Source organism: Plectrocnemia conspersa, unplaced genomic scaffold, assembly GCF_051122295.1.
Source record: "Plectrocnemia conspersa isolate PC_06_02 unplaced genomic scaffold, ASM5112229v1 ptg000012l, whole genome shotgun sequence".
In the NCBI taxonomy this organism is placed as follows: domain Eukaryota; kingdom Metazoa; phylum Arthropoda; class Insecta; order Trichoptera; family Polycentropodidae; genus Plectrocnemia; species Plectrocnemia conspersa.
In genome coordinates, this window is record NW_028277176.1 from 731,857 (window position 1) to 747,665 (window position 15,809).

General features: G+C 35.4%; 3 protein-coding genes and 1 long non-coding RNA gene across 5 annotated transcripts; 2 read left to right on the forward strand and 2 right to left on the reverse strand.

Annotated features, from left to right (window-relative positions):
- Positions 1-231: 231 nt before the first annotated feature.
- Positions 232-3,355, forward strand: LOC148227881 (NAD-dependent protein deacetylase sirtuin-2-like). 2 transcript variants are annotated; one of them, XM_088199992.1, is made up of 7 exons: positions 232-451; positions 529-810; positions 1,248-1,454; positions 1,519-1,668; positions 1,732-1,924; positions 2,050-2,275; positions 2,347-3,355. In XM_088199992.1, exons 1-7 carry the CDS (start codon positions 430-432, stop codon positions 2,458-2,460), a joined length of 1,194 nt encoding a protein of 397 aa, XP_088056118.1. In that variant the 5' UTR covers positions 232-429; the 3' UTR covers positions 2,461-3,355. The 2 variants fall into 2 exon arrangements, with proteins under 2 accessions (XP_088056118.1, XP_088056117.1); XM_088199991.1 differs by having other exon boundaries at positions 377-451; positions 526-810.
- A 2,191-nt stretch (positions 3,356-5,546) lies between these two features.
- Positions 5,547-7,097, reverse strand: spn-A (RAD51 recombinase homolog spn-A). The gene is made up of 5 exons (XM_088199993.1): positions 6,743-7,097; positions 6,333-6,680; positions 6,067-6,275; positions 5,874-6,003; positions 5,547-5,805 (listed from the first exon to the last, which is right to left on the reverse strand). The coding sequence occupies exons 1-5, from the start codon at positions 6,827-6,829 to the stop codon at positions 5,560-5,562; spliced, it is 1,020 nt and encodes a 339-aa protein (XP_088056119.1). The 5' UTR covers positions 6,830-7,097; the 3' UTR covers positions 5,547-5,559.
- A 983-nt stretch (positions 7,098-8,080) lies between these two features.
- On the reverse strand, positions 8,081-9,772 carry LOC148227883 (uncharacterized). Its single transcript, XR_015811602.1, has 2 exons — positions 9,639-9,772; positions 8,081-9,561 (listed from the first exon to the last, which is right to left on the reverse strand). It is a non-coding gene; the product is annotated as an uncharacterized LOC148227883 (long non-coding RNA).
- On the forward strand, positions 8,277-12,856 carry ball (nucleosomal histone kinase 1). Its single transcript, XM_088199629.1, has 6 exons — positions 8,277-8,506; positions 8,577-8,646; positions 9,326-9,522; positions 10,900-11,116; positions 11,188-11,367; positions 11,970-12,856. The coding sequence occupies exons 1-6, from the start codon at positions 8,312-8,314 to the stop codon at positions 12,659-12,661; spliced, it is 1,551 nt and encodes a 516-aa protein (XP_088055755.1). The 5' UTR covers positions 8,277-8,311; the 3' UTR covers positions 12,662-12,856.
- Positions 12,857-15,809: the final 2,953 nt, after the last annotated feature.

A 15,809-nucleotide genomic window follows, 5' to 3' on the forward strand; every position in this document is an offset into this window, starting at 1 on the left:
AGTCAAAAAATATTTACAAAAACGGATATGTATATCCAAAGACATTAAATAATTGAATACTTCCAAAAATACATTATTTTTGAATCAGCTATATAAATATGATTAACACGTGAGAATAATTGTAGAAAAAGATGGAAAATATATAATTTAATAAAAGTACTACAAATTTTATTTTTAGACTTATTAAACACATTAATAAACGCAAATACTAATGGAACAACATGATATAATATGTGTCATGGTGCATAGGAGAAATGGTCGGATTAATTAATTTTATAAGAAAGATTTTGTAATAACAATAAATTGCTTTAATAATTATTATTTGCTGAAAAAATATTTATATTTTGTTGTTTTTTCCGCCCGCAACGAGAACAAAGACTGTCATAGAGAAATTTCGAACGTGGCAACATTATTTTTTTGACAGCTACGATGTCGTCGCCGGGAACTTCGGGTATTTCATTTTATCGCGAAACGAGAGTCTATTTAATATGAAAGACAATCTAAAACGTCCGCGTGTCGTTTCAGAAGCTCCGGACGAGCAGGTGCCCGTTCCCGCGGCGGCGGCGGCGGTGGTGGCGGCGGAGGCCGCCGGCAGCGGCGACAGCGACTCTTCGGACTCCGCCCCCAACGAAGACCGCATCGACAAGATCCGCCGCTTCTTCGCCCACAAGTTGCGCTTCATCGAATCCCAGGAGGCCGAGCGGCGGGTAAAAGTGCTAGACGATCTCACCGCTGACGGAGTAGTCGAATACATCTTGTCCGGACGATGCAAGAACATCGTCACTCTGGCAGGGGCGGGCATATCCACATGTGAGTGCGTCATATTCGCATCGTAGAGTGCGCAAATATAAGTCGAGGACTCAACTTACAATATAAAATTTTCAATGAAAAAGAAGAAAAATATTAAATAATTATTATGAAAACTATATACTATAACTCAAATGGTAACCTTTTGACCGGGGCTTGGCTTTAAATTATATTTCCATTTCAATAACACCGTAAATTGAGGACGTGCTATTTGGGTGCCCGTTACTTTATGTGTGAGCGAGCCAATGGGAGAATATCTTATGAGGAGGAGGAGGATGTGTAATGTATTTCATAAAATTACTTCAAATTCAATTTCGCAATTCAAATTGTGTTTGCAAAAAAATTAGCTAAATAAATAAATAAAATTAGAATGCTATTATTTTCTTTACTGTATTTATGTTTTCCATATACTTGCTTAAATTAAAATTAAATTGTTACAGCCGCTGGAATACCTGATTTTAGGAGTCCAGGATCTGGACTGTATCATAACTTGCAAAAGTACAACCTGCCCGATCCGCAGTCTATATTTGATATAAGATACTTTTTGCAAAATCCTAAACCGTTCTTCATGCTAGCTAAGGAGTTGTACCAAGGATCGTATAAACCGACGCCGTCTCATTACTTCATAAAGCTTCTGCACGAGAAAGGTAAAACTGAAAATAATATTTAAATTTCCAGTACAAATTGTAACATTTTGGTAACCTAATTCAGGTTTGCTACTAAGACATTACACTCAAAACATTGATACTCTGGAACGTCTAGCTGGTTTGCCTGACGAGATGTTGATAGAAGCGCACGGCTCGTTCCATTCTTCGCATTGCGTAGTCTGCAAAAAGGAATATGACATCGACTGGAAAAAACGTAAATATATCACTGCTTATAATACTATTCTAGTGATAACAAATATTTTGTTTTTTCTATTAGATTTTGCGGCCGGATATGAAATTCCGACGTGTACGGAATGTCCCAATGTGATCAAGCCGGATATTGTGCTGTTTGGCGAAAAGTTACCGGATCGGTTTCACGAGTGCTTGGCAGAGGATTTCGACAAATGCGACTTGTTGATAATTATGGGTTCTTCATTGGAAGTTCAACCGTTTGCGTCGTTGATCGAAAGGTTCGACTTAATTTATATACGATAAGCTAATTTTTGAGAATGAGAATGAATTTGATAATTAAAAAAACTAAACATGTAATTTAATTCACAAATCTAGTTAATTTATCTTTGTGGCAAAATTTTAGAGTGCCCGCCTGGTGCCCGAGAGTTTTGATCAACAGAGAACTCGTCGGCTTCGATTCCAAAACGGCAAGTCTTCTAGCCGCTATCGCAGAAACCATCGAAATCGAACAAATTCCCCGACTTCTCGGAGGACTTCAGTTCGATTCGCCCTCGAACATCAGAGATGTCAGTTTATTAGGAAACTGCGACGACGTTATACATACGCTGGCCGATAGTCTCGGATGGGGAGTGAGTGTTTTTTATTCCATGCCATAAGAAAAGCGCAGTATTTTCATTATCGCAATTTTCGATATTCACAGGACGAGCTGCGGCAGATGATAAAGACCGAGCACGAAATGTTGGATCTCTCGGAAGCGACGGCGTCGACGTCGGCATTATCCGTCGTCGATTTCCAGCCACCTAAAGCGTTGTGAACGTGTTAGGCTAAAAAAATTAGGTTAGGTCGTTAATAATTCCTCGAAATTGAGAAGTCGCGTAGTCGATAATATAACATCGCAATTGTGTCGTATGATTATATTTTTACATTAAATAAATTATCTAACGAGCGGAACGTACGCGACTTCTTTACAGTTCATTGAAATAGTAGTAATAAACGATATTTTTTTTATTATTATAAATTTAATTAATTAATAAACAGTGCCGCCTTGTGTATATATATCAAAATCAATTAATGCAATAATTAAATCAGTGCCATTTGATTTTTCTGTACATTTAATAATCGGTGCTTATTGGCGATTATTGTTACTTTTTAATTAATTATAAATATGAACGCTGGTGCTTTCATTATTATCGGATAGGGAAATACTCGATGTTATGTATTATATATTTTTATATTGTTTATGGATAAATTTGCGTCTCGTTCTCTAATGAATTGTCAACGTCTACTATTATCAATGTGACTTTATTTATTTTATATATGTATCGTTACTCAAATATTGTATATAAACTAATTAAAACCCCCGTTTTGAATATTATAGTAAACTGTACACTACGTCTGTCTGGAACGTCGAGTCAATACAAAACTAGCAATTGTCAATATGAGTTTTTTCAGTCGTGCAACTCGAGAGATCTTTTGCATATATTTATCTAAATAACTATTGCTACAATATTTCAAGCTATCGATTCTCAGAAAATATATTAATAAATGCTTATTAAATAATGAATACGCTGCGTAAAACAGACTCCGCATTCCGGATAGAGTATACACTAATAAGAATTGTAATACACATCATACACGTTGATATTTATTATTCTGAGGTAATTTGTTGTATCATCATGACTTGAGAGAAATAAAATTATTATCAAATATTTCAATTTACTTTAAATACTCTTACGGGATCTTGTGTACAAATTTTATAATTTGTCGGTCTGTTAAGAGGCCTTCAACGAAGGGGTCCGAAAAACTGAAGGTCAATAATACTGGCATCAGGTTGAACAATTACGAAGTGCACCTTGCTCTGATCTTTTCGACTGGCCAATTGAGGGCTCAAATTGTCGATATATCCGGCACCCAGCAGAGGGACGGGCTTTCTCGGAATCGTACGATAAGACGACGATTTTTATATTTTTTAGAGAGGTCTTATCGTGATTCCTATTGTGGTTCCGAAAAACATTGTTATCTCCCTTAGGGTGGCGAGACAGTCACCAGATTTTTCTCAACTATCGAGCACTTTACCTGCCAAGTAAAATTTGAGCTGGGCCATTAACGAATTTTTAATAAAATTCAACTATATAGGAGCTAAAAGATTCCATTTCAACATCTAAATATAATGAGCAGAAATTCCTTCGATATATTGATCGAAATGCTTTATTTTGCAAATAGCACTCCTGTTGATTTAGATCAATTAACAAAAATACGGAATGCAGTTGATACAATGAATACTAATATTCAATAAATATTATTACACGAAATTGTTTACAGTTCTGGTCTTTTATGCTGGGTGGAGAAAAGACCTTTGATACAGTACTGCATAATGGATTAATGTATAATCTTTTAAAATACAGAACTCTTTATTATATTATTCACCTTTTAGTCATACTTGAAGAATTGAAGCTATGTTGTTTCACTAAATAATAAATTTACGTGTAAAATACCAGCTGGTGTACCTCACAGAAGTATACTTGGACCGTTTCTCTTTATTCTATGTACTAATGATATTCCAATCCTAAAAATACTCAATTTACGCTGACGACACTGCAATCTTAACTAGTACTAATGGTCTTAAACCTATTCCAAACTACAAAAATCCCTTGAAAACATTCTGTTGCTTCTTCTTGTTTTTCAATTTTTCGCTGCCATACATTATTTTTTTCCATGATCTCTATCTCTGCCACTCATGATGGATTCTAAGAAAATAAAATTTTCAATATATTATAAGATACGAATTTATTATATTTAAAAATACGAACTTTTAGAAAGGGATTAAAAATTGAAAAAATAGAAAAAAAACTCTTGTTTTCGATTTTTTTGTTTCAAATTCTTTAAATTATCTTTAATAGTGAAATCTGTTGAACTTAAGTATAAAAAATATTTTTACATTTGGTTTTTCGAAATATTAAATATTTCATTAACTATTCTATTTTATTGAGGGAACTATTCAACAAACTTTTGCCCATAAATCGAGCTTTGTGATTTAAGTGATAAAAAAGCAAATAAAATCATAATAATATAATAAAAGCAATAACCTATTCCTATTTTAAACATTAACAAATATTTTTAATTAAGAATGTATAATACTTTATTATGTGTTTCTTGTAGATATGTGTCTGGATGACCGAGAGAGAGTTTAAAAAATTGAGATTAAATTGGATTGGACTAAATTCTTGTATTAAAAATGTTCCGTACATAAAATTAATATATAATATAATATAATTTCTTTAAAAATGTATAACATTCCTGTGATTTTCAGTATTCTGTTTTTTTTACAATAAATAGTAATTTATAATTTTGTGATTTTTTATTAATAGATTTTTAAAATAAAATATACATTAGGGAGAGGTTGGCAGCTCATGTTGAATCAGATAAATGAATGCAGGCTTCAAAATAAAAAAGTGTAAGCTAATGTTTCTTCTCAATGTTTTCAATTTGTCGAAAAGTGAGAAATTATTGAAATTTGTCGAGAATTCTCGAGATTAATATTTATTCAAGAAGTTATAAAATGCCTTTTTTGTCATGGAGCCCAAAATCGTTATTTTCCCAGGGCTCGGGTTCGCTTTCGACACACCTTCCTCAAATTATGTACCCATGGGCATACGAATAAAATAAATGACTATTAGTTCCCTCATTTGCTTTCTGTTCCTTGGGATTTAGCCCAAAAACAGGGTGTCCAGATTAATCAGTGATACCATTTTTTAATTATTAAGACGATTTTTAATTGTGCAGAAATGGATAGCTGTTACACAAAAGTAGAATTGGCAGGAATATGAAAGATTAAGCAATGTTTTATATTGTAATAAAATAATTATAATAGTTTATTAATTAGATAATTAAAAATATTAAAATTGTTAACGATTTATTCTTTAGCGTCAGATATTCCCTCGGCTCCGATTGTGAACATGGCTTCCGATTCCGGCAGGCAGGGGCTGTCGTAAATTTTACAAATTCTAGTGTCTCCGCGTCCTTTTCTCAAGTAGAGACGGGTGGTGGAAGCGTGAGCCATTATGTGTCCGCCGATAGGTTTCTTGGGATCGGCCGTGAAGACGCCCGCGCCGTCCACTTGAGCCACTACTTGATTGGTGATCACGACCGCCACGCCGAACTGAAAAAATGTGTAAAAAACGTAAAATATGTAACGCGCAAAGGTTACGACGGTTATCGTTAGTCTACCTCGTCGGCGAGTCGCAACAGCATTCTTAAAAATTGACCTAGATTATTCTGTCTGGCTGCTAATTCGCCGCGACCGATATAGTCGGTGCGAAACAGAGCCGTGGCACTGTCCACGATTAAAACGGCATACCTGGAACGCCAGCGGAATATAGTTAAACGACGCGACGCATAACAGTTAAACGAGTTAGTATACCTGGATTGAGCCATCATCGCTGACGCGAGAAGTAATAGTTTGACTTGATGATCAGAGTTGTAAGCGCGAGCGCAAGCTACGTTGTCTAAGACGGCAGTTCCTTGCATTCCGTAGCGAGATGCGGAGGCCAGCAATCTTTCGGGTCGGAAGGTGCCTTCCGTGTCTATGTATAAGCATTTACCTTCGCCTCCACCTTGTTCGATGGGTAGCTGACACGACACAATATAAAGTAGATATAATAAATGCGTTGCAATGCAATGGAATACCTGACAAGTGACGGCGATCATGTGGCACAGTTGAGTCTTTCCAGTTCTGAATTCGCCGAATATCTCGGTGATGGAGCCCGTTTCGATTCCGCCGCCGAGCAATCTGTCCAGCTCTTTGGAGCCGGTCGTCAGTTGAATAATCTCAGACCTCTTCTGGTGGAACTCGGTGGCGGTGGTGAAGCCCATGGGAACCGACTTGGCCGCCTCCGCCAGGATCTTATCGGCCTTGGCCTCCGATATGCCCTTGATGGCCAACAGGTGCTTCTTGGGAGCGAACGCGACGGACTCGACGGTGTGGTATCCGGATTCCTGGAGCCTCTTCACGTCTCCTGCGGTGATTCCGTTTCCCTGCAAGTCAGTCAGTCAGCCAGTCAGCCGAGAGCAAAACGACCGAACAACTTCTCTACAACCTCTAGCTTCGTGATGAGCTGGTGGCCGCATTCTTCGGCCTCGTCTAGCTCTGTTTGCAGAGGAGCGGTGCTAGCGGCGGCCGACATTTTCTTCCACAATACTCAAACTGCCATCTTTTCCCTCCGGGTGGCCTTAAGCGATCGCACTTCGGCCATTTACTTGGTTGATAACACACGATAGTTTAGCACGGTGACAAACAATCACAGCAAAAAAATTCATTCATAGGCGTAGGTTACACTTTCAGTCTGCCATCAGTTCAGTCTGTGATCTTGATCGTAAAAATACTGATAGCGGGCTGATAGACTGACGGACGATATTACACGATCCGTCTTTTTGAGAACGCTTTCGGGTGATACGTTTTCCGCGGAAAAAAATAAAACGACGTGCTGTTATTTATATAATTATTTGGCCCAACCACGACTTTATTTGGCATCGAATTGGAAAATCACAAAACAAGATGGAAATGAATTATTTGATTTGGAGCCCATTAGCACTCGAAATTCACCAAACGATGTAAAAATTTTGACAAGAGAAAATTTTTGTCACTATTTCAATAACGTGGTTATATTGGATATTCGCAAGAATTAATAATAAACATTTGACTGTATTTATTTGTTAGGTTATGTTGTATTCGTTTTAATAAATTTTAAGCGTTTTTATTTGAAAATAAAATACTCGGCGTCGCTCGAATTTATCCAAAAAACGAAGATATTGAAAGTTCCAACTCTTCGGAGTATAAACATCATCTGTCCCGGCCCCTGATCTTCGGGGCGTTATTATTTTTTTTAATTCTTTATGTGTTTATTTTTTTATTATCGTCGATGATGGCCAGAGGCTTAATTTTTTTATAAATTATCAACAATCTTTCCAAATCTTCATTTCTTTATAATAGATTCAATTTTTTTATAATAGATTCGTGAATAATCTAGCGTACGGGAGGTGTCCATTCAGAATATTTATGGAACGCATTGATATTATGGCTTTCAATGCTAATAAGGTGGATCCATAAATATTAGGAGAAGCGATTCAATGATCGATGCCGTTGAAAATATTTATACGCTTCCTATCAGTAGATTTAAAAAAAGTGCAATTGAACGATAAGAGAAAGTTTATTCGCATAAACCGCAAAAGTCAGCTATAGAATTATTCGTGAAGACTTTTGCCTCCGAAGATGTAGTATCGTGTTTTGTTTGTCACAGAGTTGTGTCAAACGCATAATTGCTTATTTTTGCGTGTTATATGTTTATAAATGCGTGTTTTACTTAAAGTAATTGAGATGTAATTTTTATTATTTATTTATTATTATTATTTGTGAAGTAAAAATATTAAAAAAAATATTGCTAACGTTTGAGAAGCCGCGCGTGTTTGACGTAATGAGTAGGAAACAGTGACAAAACGCCATAGCGTGGTCTAAAACAAAAAGTCGGTTCTGGCAAATATAAAAAATTGGTGAAAGTGAGAATGCAACATAATAGCGCGTGTTCGACATTACCCCGGATTGGGAATAAATTGGCAACACTGGACATTTTGAACGTTCGAAATCAGCGCTCGGCATTCGACAATCGGCCATGGCTCCTCGCGGCGCCAAAGGTTACGAGAAGCCGGAGAGACTTCCCGAGGGGACCACGGTAGAGGCCGGCGTAGGCAGCGGCCGCCGCAGATGGAAACTCGGTCCCCCCGTGGGCTCCGGCGGCTTCGGTGACATCTACTCGGCCAAAGACGAGGCCTCCGCCTCCAAGGACTATCCGTTTGTCGTCAAAATTGTGAGTAATCTCTAACTCTAATCTAATCTCTATTCACTAACCACTCACCGCTCACCGTCTTCTGTTGCAGGAGCCACACGGCAATGGCCCCCTTTTCGTCGAGATGCACTTCTACATGCGCAACGCCAAGAAAGCCGACAGTAACTGCTTTTGTTTTTTAGTTGAAAAAAATAATTTATATCAACCGTACCAGTAGCTAATTGCCAATTACATTTAATTAACGAATTCTTTTCTCCTAGACATTTGACTCAATATATGTAAATAATCTATGAAAATGAAATATATACATAATGTAATATACATTTTCAGTTTGGTCCAAAAATATTATTGCTTTTGCTATTCTTTCTATTATATTCGTTACATTTGACTCAATATAATTATTACGTTTTAAACGTGAGCATGCAACATATGTTTAGTGTATGAGGATTGAAAGTTAATGTCGATCAAATATTAATTTGGGGATACTATCTTTCATCTCGAACAAATGTGGTTCCATTTCTGTGTAAGGTCATCTTATTGCTTCCAAAAAATAATTATTATGATATAATAATTTGGCCAACATGTCTTTTTCATTTTTTCAACTTGAACAATTAGAACAATCTGCCAATGTTCAGCCGTAACTATTGATGATAATTATTTTTATAACGATTCTTTTATAATTTCATTTTTTTATTTTATTTTCTAACAATTCATCAAATCAGCAATTGCCGTATACATTTATAAAGCTAAATTCATCACTATTTTCATTAGCAAATATATTTTTTTCGTATGTTCGAGTTCAACGCTCTTTTATTTACACAGTTGTTTCTCAAATTCTAGTCGACGATTTCAAGAAAGCTCATCAATTAAAAACGCTGGGAATGCCCGAGTATGTAGGTTCCGGATCTCACGAATACAACGACAAGAAGTATCGCTTCGTGATCATGGAACGTTATGGCAAAGATCTCTGGCATCGATTCTTGGAGAGCGGAAAACTTTTCCCCGCACACACTGTCTTCAGGATCGCTTTACAGATGGTATGGATCAGATTTCGAGCTATATTATTATGCATTACACTACAAAACAAAGATAAAAAAACTCAATTTATGTGTAAATAACATCACTTAACGAACTGTAAAAAAAGCAGCCAAACCCTAATCTTCTGTATGCGTGTGGCGGGTCACTGGCACGCGATGACTGGCATTCGAGTCCACTGGCGCCTTACCGGTTACACAGTGCCAGCAACTGAAAGAATTATTGTTGCGAAAAAGTGCTACTCACTTTGCGTCAGTACAGTAGTGTGGTAGAAGGGGGAGCTGGCGTGCCATTGAAACAAAAGTATTTCTTCTGCTGGCGTGCCAGTGGCGCACTGGCTTCTCCAGTGACGCGTTAACGTTTACACGGTGCTAGTTGCTGGCATCCAGTGACTGGCAACCTCGACTGGCCCCGTATATATCAGCCTTTAGTCTTTGTGTGTATTCTAGTCGAAATTAATAAGAGAGTTACAATCAAAAATCAAATTGATTATCAAATAAATATACAGTTGAACCCCCTACAGCGTGTAGATTGGGACTTCGTTATATAATATAACTACTACGCTATAGGGGACTAGGAACCCATACAAAATTTGAGGTTAGGTTCTTTCAACTGTATTTTGTGAATTTAACGAAATCAGCAAATCAAGCTTTTTTCCCATTTTTATGTATTAAATGACCTTATATTTAAGAATGTCTGATTTTGCGATTACCAGGGGGGTCAAATGCAACAGTTTTTTGAGTAATATTTTTAAAGTAAGCCTACAAAGATCAATCTGTGGAACAATCGTATTGATTAAATTATTATATTATACATGGGTTTCGCATTTAAATTTTGAAATAAAAAATTAGCTAAGTTTAGAAAGATTACGTATTATTTTAAATGCACTAAAATTTGAATGTTGGATATAAAGTATCTTATAGCATATATTTAAATATATCTTATGATTCATTAATACTTTTTTAAATTTGTAATAGATATTTATTACATAATTAAATAGTTCTATTATCAAAAATTAGAATGGTCGAAACCCACTAAAAATTGTGTTCATAATGCATTAAAAAAACGTGCACATTGATTTGCTTGATCATAATTTTTCCATAGCCATACAAAAATAAATATTTTCTTACTGTATGTGATGAATATCCCTGGAATGTTATAGCGCGGCGGCGTTTCGCCCGTCACAGAATACATCTGGCGAAATTAAGGGACAAAAACTATGCTATATGGGGGAACACTATAGGGGGGCTTATTGTAATACAATTATTATTCTCAGGTCGCGAAACCAATAATATTACCCTATTCTAGATAATTTTACATATAAATCGAGTTATATTATTTTTGTTGTATCATAACTTTAATGTATGCATTTCTTTTAGCTGGATGTCTATCAATACATACACAGCAGGACGTATGTCCACGCCGATCTCAAGGGTGCTAATATTTTGTTTGGTTTGAAAAAAGGTACCGAAAATCAGACGTATTTATTAGATTTCGGTCTCGCTTCACATTACTCGATCAAAGAATTCAAAAGAGATCCCAAAAAGGCACACAATGGAACCATCGAGTATACTAGCAGAGACGCTCACAATGGAGGTATTGTTTCGTTCTTTTCGGTTATTTAAATATCTGATTAAGTCATTCTCGTCGTTCTGTTTATATCACAGTTCCTACTAGAAGAGGCGACATGGAAATATTAGGCTACAACATAGTGCATTGGTTGACAGGCTCGCTACCATGGGAAACGGATTTAAGGCATCCGGCTAATGTTCAGACTCAGAAAGAAAAGTACATGGCGGATATTCCGAGCTTTTTGAAGAAAACGTTTACCAAAACAGCACCACCATGTAATATAAATATCATTATATTTATCTAGTTTTCATATGCATAGTCAAATTACATTTTTACACCATATATCTTTAGAATACTATTGATCCTCTGAGTAATTTTTGACAAAAATGAAATTTTTAATTTAAAAACTTTTAGTTTTTATGTAATTTAGGGTAACGATAAAAAATATTTATTGCGTATAAAAATAATATAATAGGTTGAAACAATAAAAATCAATTTATTGATAGAATTCAATCTTAGAATGTTACACATCTAGTAATAGACACCTAGCATATTTTGCTACTGTCTTGCCTATTATAAAATCACTTAATTTGCAGGGCAGAAACTAGACCATAGGGTGATGATAATAGATATTGAAGCAGATAAACCAGCCGTTCAGGTTTCAGACACATGGTTTACCTGGTTCAAGGGATTAAAAATATTTTCATACAAGTATAAACTACTAAACTTAAGAAAAAATATTATGTTGTAGAGGATCTTTAAACAAGTTTCTATACTAAATATAAGTTTGGTGTATTTATTGAGTCAATGCTAATATGGAAACTGCTACTGATACACATGTAATCATTTATTTACACAGAAGTTGTTTTTTTTTTAGGTGCTGTAACATCATATTTACAATACGTCAGCAAAATGGAATATGACGATACGCCAGATTACAAAGCTTGCCGACAGTTTTTTGAATCCGGCCTTAAAACGTTGGGTTATTCTCTCACCTGCAATTTGGACTTTACTCCACTCAAAGGCTTAGCTAAAACTCCAATTAAAAAACTAGCGACGAACGCTCAGAGTAATTCTTCAGATTTTGAAAAAATGTTAGAGAACAGCGACGAAGATAAAAAGCCAAACAAGAAGAGGAAACTATTATCGAAAGAAGTGACCGAGAAAGTTACAGTTCCAAAACAGAAAGTTACTAGGAAGAAAGTAACTAAAAATGATTCAAAAGATACGATCGTCGGCGATACAAGCGTTACATCGTCTTCTGAAGTGCTAATTGCAGATGCGAATATGTCAGATAGGATTTTGCGGAGTAATACGTCCATAATTAACGAAACCGCTGATAGTGTCGATATATTTGATGACTCTTGCATAGAGTCTCCGCCGAAGAGGGGAACTAAGCGGAAGCACACTAAGAAATTTCTGGTAGAATATAGCACCGACGAAGAAGTCACGGTTCACACGACCGTGAAGAAAAAGAGCGGTATGGTGAAAGAAGAGACGAGGAGTTGGAGGAAATGTCCTACGGTGTTGAACGGAAGGTCGGTTAAAGTTGATAAAGGCTCCACTTAAATTTCTATGTTTTGCTTTCATTTTATAGTAATTTTTTTTGTTAAGCGCTCTTCGCATGGACTGAATTAATGTTGAATTTAAATTATGTTTATTGTTTTGAGCACATTTATGTTGATCATGAGTTTTTCCATATTGTGGTTGGAAATGTGAACAAATAGTTTTAAATTGTAATACAATAAATTTTTTAATTCTGAATAAGAACAGTTATTTTTATCTCCATAGCCCGATTAACATTAACATGAGCAACCACACATAATTGTCACCTTGCAATTTTCCGTCGATTTACAACGAAATGACGTTTTAGAGACCTTGCTAAAAGGCCTGTTCAGACAATAAAGGACTGGCTGTTCATCTCATTTTAGCAACAATTAACGTTAAAACTGGACATATTGTGATGGTACAAATCATGAATATGTACAATTTTGTGCTCGTATATGTTTTGCGCATCTCCTCCCTCCTTTTCCGCAGACTCGCGCCTAAAATTGTGTAGTTACACATCTCTATTTGAGACAAGGATATATAATAGAAGGCGACTGGCTCCTTTCATTCCTTCTCATACAAAATATAATGATGCCGGGATAGCAGTAACTCCAGACCGAAAAACCAACCTCGGTGATCTATCGTGGCTGATTTAGGTTAAGGTCTGGCAGTGAAACGTCGCAAATATGCTTTAGTATGGGTCTTTAATGAGCCGATAGGTAAGGGCTTACACACGCCCGTAGGAACTGGGTGGGATTATCAGGGAACATCGAGTTCTCTTGCCATTATTTAACATGTGCTATTGAAGTCAATGTTGCGTAGCTCGTTAAAATGTAGAATATGATTTTTGAGATAAGATAAAATATTCGCATATTATTTACATGAATCTACTATCAAAATTAAATGAAATAATTAAAATTTTGTTACTCATGTTACGACATTTATGAAAAACATTAATAAATTAATAATATATTTACAATTTCACTCAGACAAACTTTACATGATTTATAATATATTATAAGGTGCTATTTATCAGGTAATTTTTTAAGAGATTTAGTATTTAAATAAATACTTTGTTCATAAAACTAATTATGCATTATTATAATTAGAAATGAGCATTAAATAAATGCATAGATTGAGCAACATTTTATTAGTAGTGTGCATTAAAAGATATAAACTGCGCATTAGCGCTTAGGTAGCGAACGACTGAAGTTAAGCAGCATTGGGCGTTGTCGCAGTGGGAATGCTCGGTTATTTAGCGTTCATATTACGACTTAAAATAATATTAAGAATTAAATGAGGAACATATAAACCGAATTTTGTCCAGTAGGAGAGCGCAAAAAACAATTATCACTTCTCAGAAGTCAAAAATCCACATCAAAAGCAATAAAGTCGTGCCGTCGCCGTTTTTAATATTTCGATTTTATCAAGATTAATAGTGTTCGATTAAATGACATGCATTTTTCTGGCGAAATTCTGACCCCCCCCCCCCCCCCATATGACATAATGATAATATTATGCAGTACAATTTACGTATCTTTTAATCTATAATATAGTATAAACATTTATAACTAATATTTAATTAACTTTACTTATACGAGAGATAAATCTTTTGTACTATTGCCATCTATGTGTAAAAATTTATACTAAAAAGCATTAAAATATTTTTTAATTTAGGAAAACCTCCGCCAGGTGTCTACCATCTCCTTTTCACGAAATTCAAGTAAATGTTTAACTTTCATAATATGTATTTAGTTTATATGTAAATAAAATATTTCATTAAATATTTAATTGACATTACCCAGCGCTAAAAACATACATATAACTTAAATATTTACTTGAATTATACCCGAAAATTGCGTATTTGGGTCATTCCACGAATTTACTCCACTTACGCGAGAGTTGTTATCGATTTTCGAAGCGCGATAATAAATCTCGTTTACAACGAACAGTTAGCTCGTGTTGATTATAACAATAAATTATTATACTGGCGAAAATTTCGGCTCGGATCGTCGCGAGCCTCAGTTTTCGGATAAAACACATATTTAGAACCGAGACGTCTTGGGGTCAGATAAATTAGATCGCCCCGGGCGCTAAAACTCGAAACGAAACTCGAGAGCAAAAACGAATCTCCTTTTAACTTTACCGACAAATCACCACAAATGCATTATGATAAAATTGGAGTTTCGAAACTGTTTCGAAACCGCAGCCGAGAAAGTTAAAATCTGACGCTCTGAAACTGAAACTGATGCGTTAATTTTTGAGCATTGAGCTTGTTAACACAAATAGTTTCTCTTTGATACAATTGTGTACTTGGTAATTATTCAATATTGCAGGGCTACTAAGCATTGAGAAAAATCTCTGATGCTCTTTGTACTATATTCAAAGTTCAATGAAACGCTCGAGGCTTTGGTTACACATTGGCGAAGATCATAAATAACATTCGATACAATCCAAGTAAGTTCACCTAAATTAAATTGTTGTGTCAGTTTATATATTGCGTAATCATATAGCAGCTGAATAAATTTTAATATAGTTTTATCCAGTCCATTTAGATTCTTTCATTAATCTTGATGAATTTAATTTTCAACTTCCGATTGTAAGATACTCAAACATTGCTCATAATCAGTAGATTGTGATATAATTATTAGTCTGCTTTTTATTATACCTGCAGCTTATTTTAGCTATAAGTACATATTTAAACAATCATGCTCAGTTAGCATATCCGATACTTCTTTATGCATTATTATTTTTTTTACTCATTTCTCTGTGTTTTCTGATAAGCGAAGTTATATTTAAAAGATATTTTCTCGACCATGCAATCTAATATTTCATATGAAATCTATTCTTGTTTTTTCTGGTTGAATTGGGGTGATAGTGAAGTTAAGTGTTGTGTTAAATTGCAACAATCAGGTAGGTTAAAATAAAAATACAATTATAATGCTATTTTATTCCTCCTATTATATTAATTTCTTTTTTGTGAGTGTTATTTTCGCGACGGGAGGTGACAGGTGGCAATTAGACACAGACTGAGTCGCTGCAGTAGTATTTTATTTAAGATTTGAAGTTATATTATTTATGGTGACGGTGCGCTGGGCCCGCACTGGCCGTGTGAGTCCGCCGAGTCGCCAAGAGAAAGCGTGTCCATTACACTAGTGTTACCAGAGTG

Coding starts and splice junctions, on each gene's coding strand:
- ball (XM_088199629.1), top strand. CDS start 8,312: ATGGCTCCTCGCGGCGCCAAAGGTTACGAGAAGCCGGAGAGACTTCCC. Junction 8,507..8,576: donor ATCCGTTTGTCGTCAAAATT/GTGAGTAATCTC, acceptor CTTCTGTTGCAG/GAGCCACACGGCAATGGCCC. Junction 9,523..10,899: donor TCAGGATCGCTTTACAGATG/GTATGGATCAGA, acceptor CATTTCTTTTAG/CTGGATGTCTATCAATACAT.
- LOC148227881 (XM_088199991.1), top strand. CDS start 430: ATGTCGTCGCCGGGAACTTCGG. Junction 452..525: donor GTCGTCGCCGGGAACTTCGG/GTATTTCATTTT, acceptor GTGTCGTTTCAG/AAGCTCCGGACGAGCAGGTG. Junction 1,925..2,049: donor TTTGCGTCGTTGATCGAAAG/GTTCGACTTAAT, acceptor GCAAAATTTTAG/AGTGCCCGCCTGGTGCCCGA.
- spn-A (XM_088199993.1), bottom strand. CDS start 6,829: ATGTCGGCCGCCGCTAGCACCGCTCCTCTGCAAACAGAGCTAGACGAG. Junction 6,681..6,742: donor AGCTCATCACGAAGCTAGAG/GTTGTAGAGAAG, acceptor ACTGACTTGCAG/GGAAACGGAATCACCGCAGG. Junction 6,004..6,066: donor GCGATGATGGCTCAATCCAG/GTATACTAACTC, acceptor CTGGCGTTCCAG/GTATGCCGTTTTAATCGTGG.